General features: G+C 41.9%; 2 protein-coding genes and 1 long non-coding RNA gene across 4 annotated transcripts; 1 reads left to right on the top strand and 2 right to left on the bottom strand.

Moving 5' to 3' along the window:
* Window positions 1-207: 207 nt before the first annotated feature.
* Window positions 208-20,133, bottom strand: LOC122204850. The gene is made up of 3 exons (XR_006195806.1): window positions 19,880-20,133; window positions 814-988; window positions 208-574 (listed from the first exon to the last, which is right to left on the bottom strand). It is a non-coding gene; the product is annotated as an uncharacterized LOC122204850 (long non-coding RNA).
* LOC122204849 (procathepsin L-like) lies at window positions 7,146-10,797 on the top strand. Of its 2 annotated transcripts, none has more exons than XM_042912605.1 (7): window positions 7,146-7,275; window positions 7,818-7,933; window positions 8,032-8,166; window positions 8,606-8,830; window positions 9,277-9,439; window positions 10,085-10,202; window positions 10,653-10,797. In XM_042912605.1, exons 1-7 carry the CDS (start codon window positions 7,146-7,148, stop codon window positions 10,750-10,752), a joined length of 987 nt encoding a protein of 328 aa, XP_042768539.1. In that variant the 3' UTR covers window positions 10,753-10,797. The 2 variants fall into 2 exon arrangements, with proteins under 2 accessions (XP_042768539.1, XP_042768538.1); XM_042912604.1 differs by having other exon boundaries at window positions 7,146-7,271; window positions 7,811-7,933; window positions 8,032-8,178.
* Window positions 20,134-21,724: 1,591 nt separating the features above from the next.
* LOC122204805 (procathepsin L-like) lies at window positions 21,725-25,550 on the bottom strand. The gene is made up of 7 exons (XM_042912506.1): window positions 25,425-25,550; window positions 25,013-25,132; window positions 24,776-24,910; window positions 24,353-24,577; window positions 23,490-23,652; window positions 22,475-22,592; window positions 21,725-21,993 (listed from the first exon to the last, which is right to left on the bottom strand). Exons 1-7 carry the CDS (start codon window positions 25,548-25,550, stop codon window positions 21,894-21,896), a joined length of 987 nt encoding a protein of 328 aa, XP_042768440.1. The 3' UTR covers window positions 21,725-21,893.
* Window positions 25,551-25,752: the final 202 nt, after the last annotated feature.

Below are 25,752 nucleotides of genomic sequence, written 5' to 3' on the forward strand. Positions count from 1 at the left end.
CATCCTCACTATGCTTTTTATTTCTTGTCTTTTTGATAATAGTAACACTAACAGGTGTGAGGTAACATCTCAATGTGATTTTTATTTGCATTTCCTGGTGATTAACAATGATGAGCATCTTTTCATGTACTTTTTGGCCATCCATGTGTCTTCTTTGGAAAAATATCTATTCACATTCTCTGTATATGTGTGAGTTTATTTCTGGACTTTCTATTCTATTCCATCCATGTATGTGTTTGTTTTCATTTAATTAAGAAGGACATGGGTTTTCTCTGTAGTATTTCTTACAATTGCATGTGACTACAATTATCTCAAAAGAAAACATTTAATAAAAAGAAAAAGCTTATCTGTATCTTGAGAAGCTAAATGGGGGCTGCCATGTTGAACAAAGGCTATTTCTTAGCCACCAGCATCCATTTCCTCTTGTCTTGGTAGGAACAGCGTGCTCTCGTTTGTGGTTTCTTCTTCCCCATCACATGCAGTCTTGTGGGAGAGGGGGCTATATTAAGATGCCTTTCCCTCCCTTAGACACGGGATGAAATATTGACAGACATTGTCTTCCAGGTTTTTCAATCTGGAAGCAGAGTGGATGCAAGGATGGAGGAAACAATGTGAATTCTTTTATTACAGCAACTGAGCCCTGACCACATTGCTGACTAGTTCCTGCTGCTTAGATGCCAGATTTGCCCTGGATTCCAGGTGTTTTGGTCCTGACATCTATTTCTTAGCATTGCTATGAACTCTGTCAATATCCCAATATCTTCTCCAAAATTCTATTTAAAAAAAAAAAAGAATATAATTGGTTTGGATTACCTGTCTTTTGCTCTTCAAAGATATCTTAAAATACCTGAGCTGTCAACTACCCTAGTTTCACATCATGTCATTTTTCTTACTCTTTGCATATGGACTAACTTAGAGTTTGCCAACTCCAAATTTTCATCATTGGGACGTGCAACAAGGATTCAAAGACTCTTTCAGGCAGAAGTCACTGTGAAAGGAAATAGAGTGATATATTTAAGCCATGTAACAATGCCTAACATATCACAAGCTGTTGACAACTACCACAAAGGTGATGATGACGATGATGGTGATGATGTTGGTTTCCTGGACTGTAGAATGTCTGAAGCAAAAGTTGCAAGTAACTTGTTCTTATTGTTGATAAAGTGAAACCAAGTAGACTGATGATCTTAATAAGTAGCTGATATACTTGTAATAATCTGGCCATCTGAATGCAGATAATAATACTAACCATGTTATAAGCATTTTTTTCTATTAAATAATTTAAAACATTTTCTGCACTTGCTTGAACATTAGTTTATTCATGATATTCTTTCTTAATATATAGTGTGGAAGGAAAATTCTCCTGCCTTGGGTGAATTATCACAGATTAAAGTTGGAAAAAGAAACAGAAAAATATATAAACATAAATGTGAATATTTCAGCTCCATTTATTCATTTTTAATGTGACCAAAATGAGAGCAACTTTATGCATGGATGTACTTTGCAAATAAAAAAAAAAAGTCAAAATCTAAAGGAACTGAAAGTCATAATTTGGTTCTGCTGCCCATATTTTTAGTGCAACATGCAACCTTTCTTATTAATCAAGCACCTGCTTACCCAATCATTGAGATTCTGGGTTCAATGGTGTAATAGACATGAACATGACTTTGAGGAGCTCAGCCTAGCCAGGATTACCAAAAACTTATAAACACTGTAACAGGCACCCTGAAAGCTTTGAAGTCCAGAAGCTCTGGAGACACAAAGAAAAAATCCATTTACTGGCTTTTCATAGGGGACTGGAGGGAAGAGCAGGATTCCACCAGACATTTAAGAGGTGGAATGGAAAGGAAGAACATTCCAGGGGGAAGACACAGCTTGGCAAATACACTGAGGCACAGGAGAGCTCCTCAGAGTAACATCAGGTCATCAGAGTAGCGCGCTGATGGACTGCACTGTTTATGGCATTGAGGCAGGGATGAGATATGAGCCTGGAAATGCCATTTAGGGCCAGCAATTAAAGAATGGCAGAAAACAAAGATTATGATGAGGGTGATGGTACTCCTTCAGAATGGGATAAAAAGACAATGAGCCCAGGGATAACACTGTGAAGGACTAAGTAGTCCAACAGTCATGGACAATTAATCAGAAACCACTTGCTATGACTTTATACCATGTGAATTAAATATTTCCTGCTTGTATTGCATAAAGGTTGGGGGCACTTGGCCTGTTACAGTGACATCAACAGTGCACACTGTGACCTTCTCTTCTACTTCCTGTTAAATTTCCCTGAAGCGATGTATTTCTTCTATTAAAGGATCATTCTGGTGCTACCTGGAAGATGCAAAATATTTGGAAACTATAATGAATGTGATATAAAATAAAAAATTGTGAATTTTTAAAGGACTCATAGTCTCCATAATTTGGAGTACTGAACCAGAAAACTACCCTGAATAAATGTTGACTGAAGTAATATTTTTTTAAAGAAAGATTTCCCCCAGAGCATAAACATATTGTAAATCCTTGAACACAAGCACTATTGTGCAGTTTTTATTTTGTATGAAATGACAGGAGCATATACTTCAGTAGAAATGAGGTCCTCACATAGAGAAACAGGCTTTACAAACAGAAAAGTCAAATACAGAAGTAAAACCAGCTTTTCTCCTGAAGCAAAGTCAGTTCCCACATCTCCCCCTCTTCTGCTCCTTCCCAACAGGTGCACACGTCTTTGCTTCCCTAGGAGATGTTCTAACGGTCTACTTTAGAAACACAGACTAAGAATCTGGAGGAAACTTTTATTGTTTTACAAATAAATGCGAAATCAGTAACTAATTGTTCTCTTGCTGCTTTAAAAGATTAAAAATGCTCCCTGGGGCGCCTGGGTGGCTCAGTCGGTTAAGCGTCTGACTTCGGCTCAGGTCACGATCTCGCGGTCGGCGAGTTCGAGCCCCACGTCCGGCTCTGGGCTGATGGCTCAGAGCCTGGAGCCTGCTTCGGATTCTGTGTTTCCCTCTCTCTCTGCCCCTCCCCCGTTCATGCTGTGTCTCTCTCTGTCTCAAAAATAAATAAACGTTAAAAAAAATTTAAAAAAAATAAATAAAAATGCCCCAAATGTCCATCAGCTAATGAATGGATAAAGAAGATGTGGTATGTATATATATATATACATATATATATATATATATATATATATATATATGTATGTATATACACACACACACACACACACACACACACACAATGGAATACTACTCGGCAATGAAAAGAAATGAAATCTTGCCATTTGCAACAACGTGGATACAACTGGAGGGTATTATGCTAAGTGAAATAAGTCAGTCAGAGAAAGACAGATATCATAGATTTTCACTCATATGCGGAAGGTGAGAAACTTAACAGAAGACCATGGGGGAAGGGAAAGGAAAAAAACAGTTACAGAGAGCAAGGCAAACCATAAGAGACTTTTAAATACAGAGAACAAACTGACAGTGGTACGGGGTGGGGAGCGGGAGGGCAGGGAAAATGGATGATAGGCACTGAGGAGGGCACTTGTTGGGATGAGCACTGGGTGTTTTATGTGATGAATCACAGGAATCTACTCCTGAAACCAAGAGCACCCTGTATACACCTTATGTTAGCTAACTTGACAATGGAAATTGTCAAATGAGTCAGGAAATGAGTCAGGAAAAAAAAAATAAAGATTCAACATGTTATTTAAGTCTTGTGTCAGAGTATTTTCAAAATAATTCACAGAAGAAGAGAATAAGGGCCTCATGGATGGACAGGCTTCCCAGGATCTCATCCTGAGTTCAGACCACTCTGTCCACTGAGAGCTGCCCTGTGGCTTCAGGTGAACCCAGGCTGCAGGCACTGGTGACCCAGAGAAGCTGGAGGTCAGGCTTTCCTTTCACAGCTGCTTTTCCGAGGGAGTCTTACTGTCGCTGCTTATTTCCACCACATTAACAAGCACAGATAGTAGTCTTACTTGGGGTACAGCTCTAGGTCAATAGAAAGATTTGGCTACTTTCTACAGATTTTTTTTTTCAGGGAAAAGTCAGGAATTTGCTCAGTATCCTGACAAAACATCCATGTTTTACAATTTAACTTTGTGGGTTTTTTTTTTCTTTTTGCTTTGATCTCAAATTTTATCCTAACAAAGTTTCTATTGAGGTAGAATTTTACATAAAATGAAATTAATAGATCTTAAGTATATAGCTGAGTAAGTCTTGACAAATACACGCACCCATGGAACTATCCCCCAGATCAGGGTATAGAATTTCCCAACATTCTGGGGCACCTGGGTTACTTAGTTGGCTAAATCCAACTCTTGGTTTCAGCTCAGGTCATGATCTCACAGTTTATGCATCAAGCCCCACATCTGACAAGTGCAAAGTCTGCTGTGGATTCTCTCTCTCCCTCTCTCTGCCCCTCCCTTGTTCTCTCTTTCTCTCTCTCTCAAAATAAATAATAAAAGAAACTTAAAGAAAAAGAATTTCCCACATTTTAATGAGTTCTCTTTTGCCCCTTTCCAGTCAATAATTCCCCTGAAAGTAACTACTGTTTTGAGATCTATCACCACAGATTAGTTTTGCCTTTTGAACTTCATATAATACATGTAGATATGTACTTTTGAACATGTGCCTTCTTTTGCTTGACATACTGTTTTTAAGAATCATATACTGTTCAGGGCACCTGGGTGACTCGGTTGGTTAAGCATCCGACTTTGGGTCAGGTCATGATCTCACAGTCGGTGAGTTCGAGCCCCGCATCCGACTCTGTGCTAACAGCTCGGAGCCTGGAGCCTGCTTCAGATTCTGTGTCTCCCTGTCTCTGACCCTCCCCCATTCATGCTCTGTCTCTCTCTGTCTCAAAAATAAACATTTAAAAAATTTTTTAAAAAAAGAATCATATACTGTTCTTTTTTAAATGTTGAGTAAGAATGTACTACACTGTGTTTATTCATTCTCCTCTGGTTTCCAGTTAGAACTTATTGTGAGTAAAGCTGATGTGAATATTCTCACTTGGGTAGATCCTAACACTACAATTGCTGAGTTAATGGTCACGTGTATAGTTACTGTTATAAGCAAGTGGTGAGCCACCGTCCAGAGTGGTTTACCATCTACATTCCCACTAGTAATGTATGAGAGTTTCAACAGTTCCACACCCTCACCCACATTTGCTATTGCACCCTTGTCAATATTACCCATCCTGAGGAGTATGAAATATCATCTCGTTGTAATCTGAACAGCTTGTAGAAAAACTTGAGCCACCTTAGCACACTCAGATGACTGCCTAAATTCTAATAGGAAAGAAAAAAAGCTATCTGTAATTTAAAATGTGATATCATCTCTAGCATAATGGGTCAAATGAGAGACAATAGATTGTATTTTAAGTTCCGTGGGTATAGTTAGGATATGTATGCCTCATTTATCAGTTTGGGAGTATAATTCAAGAATGTTAACCAGATGTAGCTTGGCTTTTTAATGTATAGGTTTACTTAACCACTATAATTTATGATTCATTTCACTAAACTGGTGACCTGGTTCACAGGAAGAAAAGAAGTCAATAGGGATTGCCTATGTATCAAATTCTCAAATAAATACTTTCTGAATGAAGCATGACCTTTGGAAGGATTTTCTGTGACCTCACAAGGAAGTAGTATTAAATTAGCCCTACTCTATGCTCGTGCCTCACATGTATTATCTCATTTAATCTTCACAAGAATCCTCTAAGGAAAATCAAATTATTGCCCTATGTCTTCACTGAGGAAACTGAGGTTAATAAATACCTTTTTGCTTGAATTAAATGTCTTTCTGAAACTTTTAAAATTAAATCAGAAGAAAAACATGTTGGATACTGAGAAACATACTAATCCATAAGACAGACAGTAGGCAGGGAAAGGGTGTTTCTACATTCTGCCTGTCCTCCTTTTATTAAACCATATTATTCTGGAAATAACTCTTTTCTGTCAGTTTTGAGAAAGGCTTGAGAGGGAAGAAGAATCTCTACCTGGGGGAGGCAGGACAGGAGCATTAAAAAATGCCATGCCTTCTCCATACACCCCTCCCTTCTGCCCCTTTCCCTGAAAGGACTTGAGCCTTGCCCAGCGCATACCCTGCTTGGGGAACTGCCTGCCCTCTCCAGACTCTTCCATAACCCAGGGGCATCCCATCCTGACACACTTATAACACCTCCCCATGTGGGCTCTGCACCCTCCACCTGCTGCACCTTCGATCAGAATAAACAGGAACCACTAGACTAGATTATCCTGTTCTCATCCCTCCAGGAGATTTTAACCAAAAATCCTAGGACTAAAGGACAGGCAGGGTCCTTAAAAGCCAGTTGGGGTTCCCTGTAAGTTATTTTCATGAACCATCCGCCAATGCATAAATTCATGGTAATTATTTGATGTGGGTCCCCAGGGAGGCGCCGGACCCCCTCCACAGGGCTGTCCCTGGTTCCCCAGCTCACCTCCCCCTGGGGCCACTAAAGCAGGCACAAATTCCCCTGGGATAATTAGGGACCCAGGCATCACATGCCCAGAGCTCCAGGGCACAGAGGCCCCGCCCACAGGATGGATCAGCCAATTGCAGGGCACGCAGGTGGTGGGGGCAGGGCTGGTAGGGCCAATCTTAGACCTTAAATGGGCAGCCTCCCAACCATTGCCAGGCCTCCTGGACATCCCCTGACCTGAAGGTGTGACTGAGCTGCACAACTGCACCTACCACAGGTGAGATCCCCAGAACTGGCATGAAGGGTGGGCCACCTCTGAAAACACTGGGGACAGCTGCCTTGGGAGTTTGGGGCTCCCAGGAGGCACTTTTCCAGGACCTGACCCCTCCAGACATGGCAGCTTGCCCCCCCTCCCCACCCCCCCCCACCACCACCACACCAGGACTCAGGGCTCCTCACTCCCTGCACTGCCATTTACATGCTTTGGAACCAGTAGGCAGGTCACAGAGCAGGGAGTGGGAGCACTGCACGTCCCACATCCTCAGCCTTCCTCCACAGCCCTTGTAAACACTCAGGAGGATAAATTCAATCTTTTTGCTCTACTTCAGTGGCTCTAACATCTCAGAAGGAAGAATGGCTTTTTAGGTGGTTTGACCTAATCAGACACTCATTTTTTTTCCTTTCCTAGGTTTTCAAACATGCATCCTGCCTTCTTCCTGGCTACCCTTTGCCTGGGAATAGCGTCAGCTGCTCCACAAGTCAATCAGAGCTTAGATGAACAATGGTCCCAGTGGAAGGCAACACACGGGAAACTATATAGCATGGTTGGTAACATTTAAACTTTCCAAGGGACTCTTGCAGAGAACATTCCATGCTGGTGGGAGTTCATAGCAAAGAGTAGCTTCTTGAGGTTATTCTTACCTAGGCAGTAAGCAGGGCACTGGGACTGTGCACAACATGGGCATATGTCCTGCTGTGTGGTTGCTGGAGAACAGTTCCCAGAAGTCTCAGGCCATCCCTGGTTGTGTGGGATATCCTCCTCTCTGTGAGCACATCCACTAGGTGTAGGTCATTAGGTTGTTTTATTTTATTTTTTTCACATTTATTCATTTATTTATTTTTGAGAGAAAGAGAAAGACAGAAATTGAGCTGAGGAGGAACAGAGATAGAGGAAGACACAGAAACCTAAACAGGCTCCAGGCTCTGAGCTGTCAGCACAGAGCCTGACACTGGGCTCGAACCCCAGACCACGAGATCATGTCCTGAGCCCAAGTTGGATGCTTAACTGACTGAGGAACCCACACGTCTCAGGACAGTAGATTTTAAATAGGACAAAGATGGTAAGTTATATGTTTGTCTCCAGGATGAAGAAGGACAGAGGAGAGCAGTGTGGGAGAGGAATATGCAAATGATTGAACAGCACAATCGGGAACACAGCCAAGGGAAACACAGCTTCACAATGGCAATGAATGGTTTTGGTGACATGGTGAGTGTGACACAGATTGCTGAATGTTTCATGCTTCCTCTAAGTACTTTTTCAAAACATCTCATGCTTGCCAACATTCTGTTTCCTTTTCCTTGAAGACCAGTGAAGAATTCAAGCAGGTGTTGAATGACCTTAAAATCCAGAAACACAAAAAGGGGAAAGTGTTCCAAGCACCTCTCTTTGCTGAGATCCCTTCATCTGTGGACTGGAGAGAGAAAGGCTATGTGACTCCTGTGAAGAATCAGGTGGGACAATATTCGGCAGATCCCTCTCAAGAGTAAAGCCAGGGGCGCCTGGGTGGCGCAGTCGGTTAAGCGTCCGACTTCAGCCAGGTCACGATCTCGCGGTCCGTGAGTTCGAGCCCCGCGTCAGGCTCTGGCCTGATGGCTCGGAGCCTGGAGCCTGTTTCCGATTCTGTGTCTCCCTCTCTCTCTGCCCCTCCCCCGTTCATGCTCTGTCTCTCTCTGTCCCAAAAATAAATAAAAAACGTTGAAAAAATTAAAAAAAAAAAAAAAAAAAGAGTAAAGCCAAAAGGAATCAGTGTTGTTGCTTTGGAAATTGAGGCACAATATGCAGTTTGTTATGTTTTAGAAGAGTTTTAAGATTTATGGGCTGTTGTCAAAGCCTTGCAATTTATTTTGTAGGCTCAGAGTGTTTGCATTTTGTTTTCAGGGTGACTGTCATTCTTGTTGGGCTTTTAGTGCAACTGGTGCCCTTGAAGGACAGATGTTCCGGAAAACTGGCAAACTTGTTTCACTGAGTGAGCAGAACCTGGTGGACTGCTCTTGGACTCATGGCAATAAGGGCTGCCATGGTGGCCTAATGGATAAAGCCTTCCAGTATGTTAAGGACAATGGGGGACTGGACTCAGAGGAATCCTATCCATATCATGCACGGGTAAGTGGAGTTCCTTATCTTTTATCAAAGTTGAGCATTTCAGTAGAAACAGATCCTGTAATTAGAATTCTTGTATTTGATTGTTGACTCTATACCTGCAAAGGGTCAGAACTGCCATTAAAATGTATTAGCCTAGCACAGCTCTGTGATCACCTCATTACCATATAGCTGTTCCTACAACTATGTTACATGGTGTCACGAACACCATCTTATATACAGTACAGGTCTCCAGAGTGAAAACTTTATGAACGAGTAAACCCAAAGAGTGTCTCATTGGATAGACACTGCTAATTTTTCAACTTCAAAACAATCAAACCCATTTTATGTCCTGAGATGCCTTATAACAAACTTGACTTGGAAATCATTCAGTTGCAAACAGTTTTGCACTCCTGTTCCCCTGGACGTGGATGGTAGTGATCAAGCCTCTCCCCCTTTACCTTTGAAAGAATGAATCCTGCAAATACAAGCCTGAGAATTCTGTTGCCAACGTGACTGCCTTCTGGAGTGTCGTAAACAAGGAGGATGGCCTAATGACCACAGTGGCAACTGTGGGGCCTGTCTCTGCTGCTGTAGATGCAAGCCTGAATTCCTTCCAGTTCTATAAAAAAGGTCAGCATGTGTCTACGTACAAAAGTAGGCAGGACAAATGGGGAACCACCATCATATAAGGCAAGATAGACCCTTTGCTGTGTACAGATCAGGAGGGTATGGACTTCACGTAGTTGTTCCTTCAGCACATGTGATTTTGTGCCTGTTGTTCAGCATGTTGACATGACTTCACCCAAATGCCCCTCTTTCAACCACTTCATAAATATATTTAAATGGCTACATAATTTGATTGGTATAGTTTAACTTACTTTAGTTCTTCCCACCTGTTAGACCTGGAAGATTTCCAAAGAGTTTTACTAGTGAAATGGACGCTGGAAAGAACCCCTTGGCTCAAGTGATTGTGTGTTTTTCTGCTGCTTCCCAATGCTGACATGGTAGAATAGAATGACAAAGTTTCAACGAGTGTTCTTCTATGCCTCTTGACTGTTCTTTACATAAGAGATTGTGATGATGTGTGTGTGATGATGTGCATGAGAGCCTAAATCCCCAGCCTTGCTAAACAAAAAGAACTGATTTCTAAATCTTATTGGATTTATATTCCACCTGAATTCTGAGATGCCTCCTTTACTGCGGTGACTCGGTTATTGTTAGATGTTATCATGTTGCTTTGATGTCCCACCTTGGAATTGAAATTTACTTTTCCAGGCATTTATTATGATCCAAAGTGCAGCAATAAACGCCTGAATCACGGTGTTCTGGTGGTTGGCTATGGCTTTGAAGGAGAAGAATCAGATAACAAAAAATACTGGATTGTCAAGAACAGGTATAAAAAGCCAAAAATATTTGTCTTTGGAATTGAAAAGGAAATCCTTTTGGCATCAGTGTTTGGATATAGATCATCAAACCCTTGAGCCCACTTCTGAGACCCCAGAAGTGTTTGCCCCACTTAGCGGGAATAGAGACATATTCATTTGTTGACATTAAGCTACTGTTTCAAACTTGCAAGGGTCCTGCTATAGTTTGAGTAGTACTGCATCTGAAACACATCTGACCCAAGACTTTCCTTTTCCTGTCTCTCATTTTGCAGTTTTGTGAAAGGTTTGGGGATAGATTTCTCTGCTGGGTTAGAACTCAACCATGAGCAAGGATGGCCTCTCTTGATTCGTCCTGAATCTGTCTTGGCCTCAGGCACTGCTGAGTATCAGGTGTTATTGTCCATAAAGAGAAATGTGTTTCTTCCTCTGTAATAAATGAAAAAAAACATTTTTTTCAGCTGGGGTGCAAATTGGGGCAAACACGGCTACATACTCATGGCCAAGGACCGGGACAACCACTGTGGAATCGCCACCATGGCCAGCTTTCCTATCGTGTGAGATGATGGTGTAAAGAAGACCTTGACTGGCAACAAATTATCCAGAAAATGGGTTTTATTTTCAAGCCTACCACACCCTGCTGTGTGGGGTGAAACACTTGAATCATTTAAAAACCAAGTTGTGATTTGATTGTGTGACATTTTACACTGTGAATATTACCACTTCACTCATTATTGCTGTAAATACTTTTGTATGAGTGACTAGTCTGGTAACTTTTGAATTTTCAAGTTTCTTTTAAAAATGTATGAAATTTTACTTTTTAAAAGTAAAACAACTGCAGGGTGCCTGGGTGGCTCCGATGGAGAGTGTCCAACTCTTGATTTCAACTGAGGTCATGATCTCATGGTTCCAGGGATTGAGCCCCTCATTGGGCTCTGTGAGCTGACAGTTTAGGATTTTAATTTCTTTAGAGAAACCCACAAACGTGGCCTAGCTACCATTAATGTTTTCCTCCACCATAAAATGTTGGAACAAAAAAGAAGGACTTGAATAGTGTGTGATCTCTAACTAAGCTTTAGTGATAATGATTGAAATATCAATGGAGATTTCTTCACTCTTCTGAGTCCTTTGCTCCTAAAAGAACCAAGTGTTGTAAGTACACACACACTTGTCCAAATTCCACTTTCTAATTTCTGAATCATTTGCTTCCCTTGCAATTTTTTTTGATAGAAATTATAAAGGTCTATGGAATGTAGGAAACACTGGTAATTACTTTATGATACATGCAAGACTTAGGGAGGAGTCAAAATTTTTTTCTGCTTTATTTATTTCATGTCTATAAGCTTCTCTTAGAAATAGGATTTTTAAGTTTTTTAAATTTATTTTGAAAAACAAAAAGGACAAGCAGTGGAAAACTCAGAGAAAGAGGGAGAGAGACAATCCCAAGCAGGCCCCACACTGTCAGTGCACAGCCTGACATGAGACTCAATCTCATGAACTTGAAACCATGACCCGAGCCAAAATCAAGAGTCTATTTCTCAACAGACTGGGCCACCCAAGTGCTCCTCAAAATAGTTTTATGAAAGATGATTTGTGATTTTCCAATTTTTAAATAAATATGAATGGCTTGTAAATTACAGAAGCTTCTAATATCTGCTGAATTGTTCACACATCAGTCAGATCTACCCACTTTCTGTCCCATCGGCACCTGCGCATGTTCTCAGAGTCTTGGGCTGAACTCCCAGGATGGTGTGGACAGCAGTCTGAGCGAGCCTGTCATGGTGAAGCAAGATGACTTTTACAAAGAGTCCTTTCTAGGGGATGTTCAGAGACTGACTATGGCAGACTGCATGTTCCAAATGGACCCAGCCTTGTCTTCCATCCCACACACCCCTTTGCTCAGTGGCTTTTCCTCTCCCCATCATGAGGTGGGGTCTCAGCCCTTGCCTGGATCCCTGGGTATCCCTGGTGACAGGCTCAAATACAGTACAGCAGCAGAGTCTCCCTGGGGACCAAAGCCAGGTCATAAGAGCCTGGAGCTCCTTGTGGGCATCCTGGCACACTTGTTATTAGGATGTTGCACAAAGGTCTTTGTTTTCTTAGACTCTTTCAGGAGTAAACTTTGGATCATGGGGACCTCTTCATCCATACCCTCTCCAGAAACATCCTTACATCCATGGTAGAGACTTATTCTAATCCTGGAAAGTTGTCGCTGAGTCCTTTCATAAAGAGGCTTCTTGGATTGAGTCACGATTAAAATAAATATATTAATGGTGATCCCACTGGCCATTAGCAGACAGCAGATCTTTCAAATTAGAAAATGTTCTATATTTAGAACATTTCTTAGAGAGTTCTCCTTCCTAGCAGCTGCCTTCTTGGTATTTAGGGGAGGATCAAAATGAAAAGAAAACACATGGGAATGCAAGCTGGTGCAGCCACTCTGGAAAACAGTATGGAGGTTCCTCAAAAAACTAAAAATAGAACTATGCTATGACCCAGCAATTGCACTAGTAAGCATTTATCCACGGGATACACGTGTGCTGTTTCAAAGGGACACATGCACCCCCATGTTTATAGCAGTGCTATTGACAATAGCCAAAGTATGGAAAGAGCCCAAATGTCCATCCATGGATGAATGGATAAAGAGGTGGTATATATATATACAATGGAGTATTACTTGGTAATCAAAAAGAATGAAAATTTGCCATTTGCAACTATGTGGATGGAACTGGAGGGTATTATGCTAAGTGAAATTAGTCAGTCAGAGAAAGACAAAAATCATGTGACTTCACTCATATGAGGACTTTAAGAGACAAAAAGATGAACATAAGGGAAGGGAAACAAAAATAATATAAAAACAGGGAGGGGGACAAAACAGAAGAGACTCATAAATATGGAGACAAACTGAGGGTTACTGGAGGGGTTGTGGTAGGGGAGATGGGCTAAATGGGTAAGGGGCACTAAGGAATCTACTCCTGAAATCATTGTTGCACTATATGCTATTTGGATGTAAATTTTAAAAAAGAAAAAAGAAAATTAAAGAAAAAGAAAAGAAAACACAAACCAGTATAAGGCTAGCCTTAGGGAGTCTCTTAATAAAAGAACAAAAATCAGAATAAGAATCAAAAACCAAATCTGACATCAATCCCCCTTCTTATATCTCCTTCATCCCCACGCCTCTGTCCCTGACCCTCCAGGAGATCTTTTGGATCTCTGGGCTCCTGGTCTAGAAACTTTCCCTTCAAAACCGAGCCCCAGCTCTTCAGCCAGTTCCCTTAAATACAAAAACTCCAACTCTCCCTGAAAAAACCTGAACATCAGCTCCTTATTTTTACAATTGTTTCATTACAAGATTTATAGAGAGTACTTCAGCCTGGCCTCCTGGCCTGGGAAATACAGTTTGTTCCTGTAAGTGCTGAGTGTTGAGTAGTACATCTAGCAGGAGTGGCCAGGAAGGGCGGTAAATCTCATGCTGCGGTCTATACAATTGCTCAGAGTCTTGAGGGCTTCGTGATCAAGCTCTGCCAGTTCCAGGCATTCCTGAGCAATGTCCTCGAGGAGGGTTTCCTGGACCCCTGTCACAAAGAATTCATGTCCCCTGGACAGTGACAGACCTTCTCAATTATGAAGTCCCTTTACCTCTACTCTCAGAAGATCCTACCGAAATTACAGAGAAATTTTAAAAATTAATACCTTTTTACAACCCAACTCACAGACACCTTCACTGGCTGCTAAAGGGAGTCCTTCCAGCCCATGAGTATATGGCTGTTACCAGGCAGGCCAAACAGCCCCCCTCACAGGGGACACAGAGGGCCACAGCGTCTCTCTGGCCCTCCTGGGAATGACCAGGAGAAGGCTCAATTGTTCAAGGGTTAATAGGAGCAACGGAAGAGGCCTGTTCCCCCAAAGTGAATTGGTCTACGGATGAAATATACACTCAGGAAGAAGTGCATTTGTTAAGCATTTTATACAAACTTTAAAAAGCACACTGTATTCAATCCAGTAGCCCCAGAACATAAAATTCTTGTAATTTCTGCTTCTGTGAGAAATTTCCACCCTGATATTAAAAAACAGGGGCACCTGGATGGCCCAATCGGTTAAGCATCTAACTTTGGCTAATGTCATGATCTCACCTTTTGTGCATTCGGATCCCCCATTGGGCTCTATGCTGACAGCTCTGAGCTTGGAGCCTGCATCAGATTCTGTACTTGTCTCCCTCTTCCCTGCTCGCACTCTCTCTCTCTCTCAAAAATAAACGAATAAACATTTAAAATATGGTTAAAAAAAAAAAAAACACCTGACAAGTCCACGATAGTGTGGTTGGTGGGAGGCGGCAAACACCAAACAAAATAATGGAGACAGCTACCTGCATCTTTGAAAATAGCTCTCAAGAAAGCCAACAGGAATAAAAGAAAGGAACAGAAAACAAGTCTTGCCTTACAACTTGAATCTTTGGAAAGGTGAAAGCATGATGGAGAATGACTCCAGCCCACTCTGACGTGTCCCTGTTTGCCTCCAGACAACTGCAGATATTGCAAATAATACAGGACATTGGGGGAGAAATTGTCCTGCACTTAAGAAAAAGGAAAGTCTAAGAAACAATTTCCCCTAATCCCTGTAACCCTGAAAAAATTCATTTTTCTCCAGAGGGACAATTCTCCCTTTAAATGATGGGTCAGCCAGTACTCAGTCAACACCAGGACCTTCCAGAAAATTTTAAACAGAGGCTCAGGAACTAGATTTCTTGAGTCGCATTGGTGTGACTGTCTCTCCCATCTGCTCAGAGGATTGATCTCTACCTGTCACCTGACTCTGTTCAGGCTCTCAGAGTCTCGGGGCAACCCGTCTTACTGCCCATGTCCCAGCCCAGCCCAGATTCTTCAGACCCTGTTCACACTCCCAGGCCCTGCTGCTTCCCAGGTGTTAACTGGCAAACCTTCTTGGTAAAGATTTGTTACCTACATTTAATGCCAATGTAAATTGCAATAAGAAAAGTCACTTTTGTTTCCTCACCTTCAGGTCAAGCTCCAAGTGTCCTGCTGTCTTTACTGCAAGTTCATCCTGAGTTAAATTCCTCTGAAGAGGATGGATGTTTAAAAGATGCCCGAGTCAGTCTTTGGGCTACACACACAGTTGAAGTTGAGTTGTTAGGAAGTGGGAGCCTGGGTGCATTTCTCGGGAGAGGGACCCACCCTCCCCCTCGTGGTCCAGCACCCTCCCTCTAGAGACTCGGAGCAAGTGATACCCTTGTAACAGAGTCTCTCTTGAACCACAGCATCCTTGTCTTTACCACCCGACCCTGTATCTCCCCAATCTTGCCCATAAAGAAAGAAGGCAAATGTGACTCAGAGGGAAACCAAATCCATCAGTTTGCACAGGATTTAGAAGCCATAATCTCTTTCATAATTTCTCGGCATCCTGTGCCCTGCAATCCAGCTGATAATTTTCATCATTCCTGCTGATGCAACCTGGTTTACAGAAATGACCTGTGAACAGCTTCCTTTTCAATTCCTCTGCACCCTGACTCCTGGTTTCTTGTGCCTTCACAGTTAAAAGGAGACCATTCACCTGGCCTTGCATACCCCAAGGATATTTGGTGTATGCAATATTTTCCCAAGTCCTTAAAGTCCAGCTAGACACTGTAACTTCTACCCAAGGCTCCCTGCTGGTACCCTTTATTCTATAAACAAAGCAAGCTGGGAGCTTTTATGGACTCCCTCATTCTCTTAGGGGCATTAGCTGAACAAGGCAGACAGCTTATACAGCTCTACATCTAGACTCCAAGAGATGTAAACAACGGTTTTCTATTTAGGATGACGTGACCTGTTTAGGACATGCCTCAGGGCATTCAAAATTTCACTCCAAATATTCTTGAATCAATTATGTCCATCCCTCTCCCCAAAATGAATACACAGTTACATAAATCTTAAGGGGCAGCTGGCTACTGCCTCCAAAGGGTCCCTAGTTTGCAATGTTTGATAAACCTTTGTATGCTCTTCTCTCAGATATCAATGGACTTTAGAGGCATTAACCTCCTTTGAAGCCTTAAAACTGGCTCTGTCCACACCCCACCTCTTAGCTTACCTAACTTTGACAAGCCCTTTCATTTATACTGAATGAAAGGCATGGTGTTGCTGCATGCTTTCTGGGACAGCCTTTTGCCAATCAGATACAGCCAGGAGCACATTTCTCATGCCCATCAGACGCTGTGGCATCAGGTATGTCCCCATGCTTTCCTGCGGTGGCCACAGCTGCCGCCTGATGGACAAAGCCAGCACTCTGACATTAAGCTCCCCTATTCACCTGTGTGTCCCCACGTGGTGCCTGCTGTCTTACAAGTTCATAAATCATAGCACCTCTCTACAACATGACAGACCCATTACAAACAAGCGCTTTTAACTAACCCTCCGTCATCTTATTTCCGTTGCTAAAAGGCTTATAATTGCTGACATATTACAACTATTCACCCTCCTTCTAAAACCATCATTGTTCACTGTTCAGCACATACTAAGACAGCTGATGTTGCATCTTTAGAAAATGATAGGGTTGGCAGAGCTTTAAGTATGCACCCCAAACAGGCCCCCTTGTTCTTTCTCCACCCAGCTGTGAACCCTGCCTTTATCCCTGACTGACAATATTCATTACCCGGCAAATGCCCCACAGTCTACAAAAGACAGTCAGATACAAAAAGGTGTCAAACAACTATCAGATGGATTATACAGTGGGCCAAATGGACTTCCTAGAGCACCCTTTCTTTTGACCCTGTGGCTTACACTTACCACCCACCAAATTGGACACAAAGATAATGAAGGACCAAAAAGACAGTTGGATTTGCCCAGGCATCCACAACATTCCTGACCACATGCTTTCCCAGTGAATGATTTGTAAACCCCGGGAAATCTCTGGAAGAAATCAGCACGCCCCAGGAAGGCTTCCTAGGCCCACCTGCCCTCTGTGGTTGTATAGACGGATTTGATAGATTTGCCCCAAGCCCTGTGCTATTCTGTTTGGTCACTGTCTGCATGCTCAGCAGATGGGCTGATGCTCTCTGACTAGATGTGCCACTGCTACAGCAGGTAGTAAGGAATTTAACACCTCCATTCGTCATGTTGCCACCAGAAGACCAGGTGGACCTCAAGATCTTTAGAAGAAAACGTGTGCCGTCACCTCGCTGGGAAGGACCTTATGAGGTGCTGCTCACCAGCTACACTGCTATCAGCCAGAAGAAAAACTCTCCTGGTTTCTTGCAAGCCATGGCAAAATTGATTTTATTTAAGATTTTATTTAAGAATGAGTTTTAATGTTTTCATTCATTTTTGAGAGACAGAGAGAGACAGAGCACAAGTTGGGGAGGGACAGAGAGAGAGGGAGACACAGAATTTGAAGCAGGCTCCGGGTTCTGACATGTCAGCACAGAGCCCAGCTCGGAGCTCCAACTCACGAACCATGAGTTCATGGCCTGAGCTGAAGTCAGACACTTAACTGACTGAGCCACCCAGGCACCCCTAACTTTGGACATTTTTAAGTCTTTTATCATTTATAGACAGTTAGACTTTTACTCAGATGCTTTTACAACAAGCTTCTGCAAATGTGTTTCACCTGCATGAGGCTGATGGAAAGAACTCTTTTGTATAGGCTTCTGATAACCTTAAGATCATAAAGCTAAACTGGGTAAGAATTTCCAGAACGAATGGAAGATCTGGATTCAAGCAGAATAAGAATTAATAACATGGCACTGAATGAATGGAGGATGATTCTCATTTTTACAAATTTTTTGAAACATTGCTGATTTTTAAATGTTTTTTACAGTATTAAAAAACTATTTTAAGCTATGACTTACAGCCATTTGATAAAACATGCCTTTGTGAACAGACTGAGACACTTATATTTTTCTCCTTACCTGATCTGTCCAGAATTCAAAAACTTTCAGTGAGTGTTTTCATATTTTCACAACAATATTTTAATTTGCATAAGTTGAATAAGAATCTGCTTACCTTGTTAACAGGACGTATTTGGAAACACTGGTTACATCACCAACACTTTGACAGAAATGTCATATTCAAGCAGGGACTTGCACAGACACAGATATGACCAGACTGCTTGAAGGAACTCAGGCAGACTTTATGGAGCCAATAAAGCCCATTGGAAAAACATCCTGATACTTATATCTGAGTCTTTAAGCAAAGCAGTCAGTTTGCATACATTGTGACAAAGAGACAATAAATTCATGATGAATTAACAGGATGAAGAAAACAGATGTTTGGGACTGTTAATTAGTAAGGAATCCTAAGAAACTTTTTCTCATAAGCTATGATTTACAGCAGTTTCATCATCAGGCCAACTTTAAAAAAAAAAGCAACTATTACACTTTGCAAACAAATTGGTCTTAATTTGGCTGTCCTTGGTAAAAATGAGGGTGATTATAGAAAGAAACATTATGGGGGCGCCTGGGTGGCTCAGTCGGTTAAGCGGCCGACTTCGGCTCAGGTCGTGATCTCATGGTCCGCGAGTTTGAGCCCCGCGTCGGGCTCTGTGCTGACAGCTCAGAGCCTGGAGCCTGTTTCAGATTCTGTGTCTCCCTCTCTCTCTGACCCTCCCCTGCTCATGCTCTGTCTCTCTCTGTCTCAAAAATAAATAAACGTTAAAAAAAAAAAAGAAAGAAACATTATGTTTCAATTACACACCATTGTGGATTTTACAGTCTAATAGAGTTCACTATGAACTGGACGAGATCCTAGTTTCTTCTAGTTTCCTCTGAAGCCTGGCCACAATCTCCAAACTAATGTTTTCCACTTTTTTTCTATCCTTTTGACTTGGAATCACTGGATACCCAAAACTCCCCTTTTCCTGAAGCCCTGCAAATTGAATATGAACAACTTGATGTAACCTTCTGAGAAATCACCGCAATAGCTCATATGTAGACAATCTTCATGCCTGTTCCTCTATGAGCCTCTCAGAAAGTGTGTCAGCCTGCCACTGCCTACCTACCTTACCTGCCTAAAGATGCTTTAAGCCCAGCATCTAGAGATTCTTTCAACTGGCTATCCTTGGAACTCAGAAACTGGTTTATAACTGGATCCTTTTATTAATAAACATTATCTTTCTTGTACTGCCATAGAATTTCTTCTTATTTATTACCTGATTGTTTGAAGCAGAGGCCTCCCTCTAGGAAGATACCTGCATTGCCTCTTCCTGAAATGAATTTGACTGAACTGACTCATTGTCAGAACAAAGAGACTGGATTAAGGAGATAAAACTATCAGCTCAACTTTGAATCCGTGAATCTTCCAAGAAAGTTGCAGAGGAAGGAACCACCTAAAAATGTGGACCAAAAATCTGGGCTTCCTTGGCTGAGTGACAGAACCAAGCTTTCTAGCTGCCAGAGCCAAATCAGAAGACTCTGAAATCAGCTATTTTGAAACGTGTGCTGCTCTCAAAGCCTGAAAGGACCACAAGAAAAATGGAGATGTATGAACATTAACACTATCAATTAACACTCCAGACTTTGAAAAGTACAGGTTTCAACCTCACCTTGTCTATAAACCACATTGTTTTTTTTTTCTTTTTGAGAGACTGAGAGAGGGCCCAAGTGAATGAAGGGCAGAGATGGACAGAGAATGAGAGAGAGAGAGAGAGAGAGAGAGAGAGAGAGAGACAGGAGGCTAACTTGAAAGGGGCTCGAACTCACCTGATATGTGACTCAGGCTCATCAACCGTGAGGTCATGACCTGAGCTGAAGTCGGATGCTTAAGGACTGAGCCACCCAGGCACCCCTGCTCCTTTATTTCATGTGGTAACAAAGCATATAAAGGGCTCCCACCTAAATGGTCAGAACCATATGGACTTGGATACCTGGCTCTTCTGTCACTGTGCTTTGTGACATCATTTGTTCATAAAATTGTGCCACACAACATGCCTGTTGAGGAATCATAGAAAATCGGATGATACATCAGAATTCCAGGTTCTCTTCAGCATTAAAGATCTTATTCCCAAGTTTCAGAGATGGTGAATTAGAAAAGGCAATCCTAAATCTGTCTATGATAATGGAACAAGGAGGGTTCAATACCACTATGCATGCTTTGAAAACACTCCAGTCAGAAAGTAAAAGCTTAGCCTCTGGGGGTCTCCAAAGTCATCATGTTCTAGATACCGGACTGCCCAGCAGGGGGAGCTCGTGCAATCATCAGTGGAAAATGTTGCTTTTTATCTAACCCAAATGAGGCACATAATATCTAACTTAAATCTACTTTAAAAAAGGAATTAATATTTTCCACCAAATAAATGAAACACATTTATTTGAGCAGATCTATTTCCAGGATTGTGGGACTCATTTCATGAGGTGTGGGGAAATGCGTTCTCTTCTATTTATTCATCCTCTTGCCTTCTTTTTTCCAAATGTTTTGAGCATAAATGACACACGATGTTACCGTAGTTTCAGGTGTACAACATAGTAACTTGCCAACTGTATACATTATGCTGTGCTCACCACAAATGTAGCTACCCCCACCCTACATTGCTATTAAAATACTGTTGACTATATTCCCTATGCTGTGCCCTTGATTCCTGTGACCGATTCATTCCATACTAGAAGCCTGTACCCCACACCCTCGTTCACCCATTCATTCATCCTCATGGTGATCTATGCTTTTCTTATTCTTTGTAGATTTCTTACTGCTCAATCCAAACTGGACTTCTCTCTCCACAGTCACCTGCTCAGCTATTTATTATATAAACTTTCAGGGGAGTTTCAGAGGAAGAAACTCTGAGCCCCAGGGAGGCCACCCCAAAATGTGCCACCATGGCATATTGACTATCTTGAGTTGAAGCTACTTGGGATGCAACCGGTGCAACAACACCCAGGCTGTCACATGCCCCTCCTGAAAGCAGGAAATGAGTGGCCCATATGAAAGGTCCCCTCCATGTGCTACGACGTAAAGAGACATCCTTATCAGCAGAGATGGGGCTTCAAAGCTGAGAAAGCTGTAGAAACAAACCTTGTTACTTTTTCACTCATATACAAACTCAGCCCAGATGCCACTTGGAATTCCTACAATTTAAAGCTCCCACACACCTCTTTTTCCTGTCAATTCCTCACAAATTATTGTCTTTGTCTAAAATATATAAGACTGCCAAAAAAAACCACCAAAACCCTGCCCAACTTGATCATTTTTTGGGCGGGGGGTGGGGGGGTCGGTATTCAAACTCATTACTGGGCCTCCCTGCCTGATAATAAAATTTTGAGGCTTTTTTTCCTCCCATTGACCCATTTCATCTCAATTAAATTCTTAAACCACTTGGAAATAAGGAAGGAAATTAGGAGGAATACTGGAGGAAATAAGGACATTTCTTCCTCTCCACAAAACCTTTGCATTTTTTACTATAAAGTAGTTTATGTATTAAAAACAGAATCACACCTCAGCATATGACAGTAAATTTTATTTTAAAAGGTAAAACTTTCATGCAACCTTTTAAAACATGAAATTCAAAAGTTATTAAGCAAGTTAACCACACACCACTGATTAGAGCAGGGATTAAAGAAGTAGTTTCATCACTAGTGTGAACGGGCACAGAATCCAATCACAACTTGGATCTTCGGTGATTCAAGTGTTTTATCCCGCACAATAAGATGTGATCGACTTAAAAATAAAATTTATTTTCTGTATATTCTGTTGCCAATCAAGGCTTTCTTTATCACCATGATCTTACACGATAGGAAAGCTAGCCATGGTGGCGATTCCACAATGGTTGTCCCGGTCTTTTGCCATTTTTATGTAGCCGTCCATGCCCCAGTCAGCACCCCAGCTGAAAGAAGACAGGGTTTTCCAATTGTTACAAATGGTAAAACACGTTTATCTTTATGAATAATAACACTTGATACTGAACAGTGCAGCAGAGACCAGGACAGATTTAGGAAGAATCAGGAGAGGCCGTTCTTGTTCATGGTTGAGTTCTAACCCAGCACAGAATTCTATCCCCAGACCTTTCACAAAACTGCAATGTGAGCAGGAAAAGGAAAATTTTGGGACCCAGATGTGTTATAGAAATTTTTTAAAATTCCAATTTAGAAATACAGTGGTACCAAAACTATATTAGGACTCTAGCAGGTGAGGCAATATCTTAATGTTGTCATTATATGACTATGTCTGTGTTCCCCCCTAGATGGGGTAAACACTGCTGGGATTTCAGAAGTGTGCTCAAGGGTTGGGGGACCTGCGTCCAAACACTGGTTCCAAAAAACATTCCTTTTTCAAATTCAAAAGTACGTATTCCTGGATTTTCATACCTGTTCTTGACAAACCAATATTTTTGGTTATCGGATTCTTTTCCTTGAAAGCCATAGCCAACCACCAGAACACCGTGATTCAGGTCTTCACTGCTGCACTTTGGATCATAATAAATGCCTGGGGAGTAATATTCAATGCTGGGGTGAGGATTCCCACGTGACATGTCATAGTAACCCAGCCTATCAACCACAGTAGGGGAGGCATTTCAAAATTCAGTTGTGATATTGATATGAATTCAGATGAGATTTAAAAGTCAGATATTTTTGTTTAGTGGGAAGGGGTGGGGATTTAGGCCCTCATCTCACACCAGGAGAAATACTAACTGTCACAATCCCTTTTGAAAATAATAGTCAAGGGTCATTAAAAAAATCACCCACTGAAACCTTATTATTCTACTTGTAGGATGTCAACCTAGGGAAACAGCAGAGAACATAAAATTACTTGAGCCAAGGGCTACTTTCCACTGTTAATTTCAGTAGCAAAATTCTTTAAAAGTTACTAAGGTCTAATATTTAGAAAAAAGTATGGGGGGCCTGGGTGGCTTGGTCAGTTAAGTGTCCGACTTCGGCTCAGGTCATGATCTCACGGTCCGTGAGTTCAAGCCCCGCATCGGGCTCTGTGCTGACAGCTCAGAGCCTGGAGCCTGTTTCAGATTCTGTGTCTCCCTCTCTCTCTCCCCCTCCCCTGTTCATGCTCTGTCTGTCTCTGTCTCAAAAATAAATAAACGTTAAAAAAAATTTTAATATTTAGAAAAAAGTAAAGTAAGCCATACCAATCAAATTATGTAACCATTTAAATATATTTATGATATACTTATCCTCATGGGGATATGTCAAGTCATGGCATATGGAAAGAGCAGGCATAAATATTACATGTACAGAATGAACAACTATGTTAAGTCCACACACCCCTAAATTCTACATTGAGTTCTACATACCAAAGTGTCACTCTTGCTGTTTCTTAGGGTGGTTTTCCAATTTTTCTACCTAAATTTCTACATCGACAAATGCTTACCATCTTTATAGAAGCGGAAGGTATCCAGGCTTGCATCTATAGCAGCCGAGATGGGCCCCATATTTGCCACTGCCATCATAAGGGCCTCCTCCTGCTGAGGGATGTTCTCGAAGGCAGTGACATTGGCAGCAGAATGCTCAGGCCTGTATTTGCAGGGTCCATCCTTTGAATGGTAAGGGAAAAGAAACTTGATTACAACCATCCACTTCCTGGGGAACATGACTTCAAGGCAGCTTACAGGTAAAAGATTTCCAAGTCAAGTTTGTTGTGAAGCAACCCAGGAGGTGAAAGGGTATTTATTGTTTTGAAATTGAAAAACTAACTGGTGTGAGGGGCCCTGGGTGGCTCAGTCGGTTAAGTATCCAACTCTTGATTTTGGCTCAGGTCATGATCTCACAGTTGTGAGATGAAGCCCCATGCTCTGCACGGAGCATGGAGCCTGCTTGGGATTCTCTCCCTCTCCCTCTCTCTCTCTCTGTACCCCTCCCCCTTTCATGCTCTGTCTTTCTTGCTCTCAAAATTAATAAATAAATAAACTTAAAAAAAAAGCAAAGCTAACTGGTCTGGATTCAATGAAACACTCGTGGTCTACCTGTCCATAAGAAGTTTTTCACCTTGGAGAAATCTGTACCCTATATAGAAAGGCATGCATATCTCCATGTGATGTAGAAATAAAAACAGCTATGTGGTAACCATCTAAGCAGAGAACTATGCCAGGCAAATACCGTTTAATGACAGTCCTGACAGTCTGCAGATAGTCTACAATTGAAAATGCGAATGTTAAATATGGTGTCTGTTTTCTTCAAAAGCATTCAGCTCTAAGGGCAGAGCTGGAATGGTGACAAGTGAGGAGCTCCACTCACTCTTGCAACATATGGATAGGATTCCTCTGTGTCCAGGCCTCCATTGTTCTTAACATACTGGAAGGCATTGCTCATTAGACCACCATTGCAGCCCTCATTGCCTTGAGGCCAAGAGCAGTCCAGGAGGTTCTGCACACTCAAGGAAACACGTTTGCCAGTTTTCCGGAACATCTGTCCTTCAAGGGCACCAGTTGCACTAAAAGCCCAGCCAGAAGCACACCGACCCTGAAAACAAATTATCAAGGTCTCAGTCTACAAAACCAATAGCAAGACTGACAGCAGTCTATGGATCTGAAAACTCTTTTAAAATATAGTTAACATGGTAGATGGTTTCCACAACAGGAAACCATAGCAAGGGGGACACTTTCTTTTTGGCTTTCTTCTTGGAGAGAGACCTGATGATTGGTCATCCTTGATACTCACAGGACTTACAGCAGGTGTCTGTCTCCTGTCCACAGGTACATAGATATCAGCAAAGAAAGGTATTTTAAACATTTTCCCTTTCTCATCCTTCTCGATTTTAAGGCCATTCATCATGTGTCTGAATTCTTCATTGGTCTTCAAGGAAAAGAAAGTAGAATGTTGACAAGCATAAGATTTTTTTGGCAAAGTACTGAGGAGAGAGAGAACAAAACATTCAGCAATCCGTGCCACACTCACCATGTCACCAAAGCCATTCATTGCCATCGTGAAGCTGTGTTTCCCTTGGCTTTGTTCTCGATTGTGCTGTTCAATCATTTTCATATTCTTCTCCCACACTGCTTTCCTCCAGCCCTCATTCTAGAGGCAAACATATGACTTATCATCTTTATTTCTGTTTAAAACCTACTGACCTGCGCCAAGTGGATGTGCTCACAGAGGGGAGAAGAAATCACAGCCAGGGATGGCTTGATGCTTCTGGGAGCTGTTCTCCAGCAACCACACAGCAGGACATATGCCCACACTGTGCGCAGTCACGGTGCCCAGCTTACTGCCTTAGGAAGAGCAGCCTCAAGATGCTACTCTGTGCTACGAACTACCACCAGCACGGACATTCTCTTTGGGTCCCCTGGATAGTTTGGATGTTACCAACCATTCCATATTGCTTCCCATGTGTTGCCTTCCAGTGAATCCATTGTGCATCTAAACTTTGATCAAGCTCTATAGTAGCTGAGGCTATTCCCAAGCAAAGGGCGATCAGGAAGACAAAAGGATACATGTTTCAAAACCTAGGAAGGAAAAAGAAATGAGTATCTGATTAGACCTATCTGTCTAAAAATCCATCCTCCTTTCTTCTAGATGTTAAAATCACTATGATGGAGTAAAATCCTTGAATTTATTCTCCCAAGTACTTACCCAAAGATTGTACCAGCCCCACCGGGTTGCTCACCTGACCATGTAGCTGTGCAGATGCTGTCAGA

Source organism: Panthera leo, chromosome D4 (genome assembly GCF_018350215.1).
Source record: "Panthera leo isolate Ple1 chromosome D4, P.leo_Ple1_pat1.1, whole genome shotgun sequence".
Lineage (NCBI taxonomy): Eukaryota > Metazoa > Chordata > Mammalia > Carnivora > Felidae > Panthera > Panthera leo.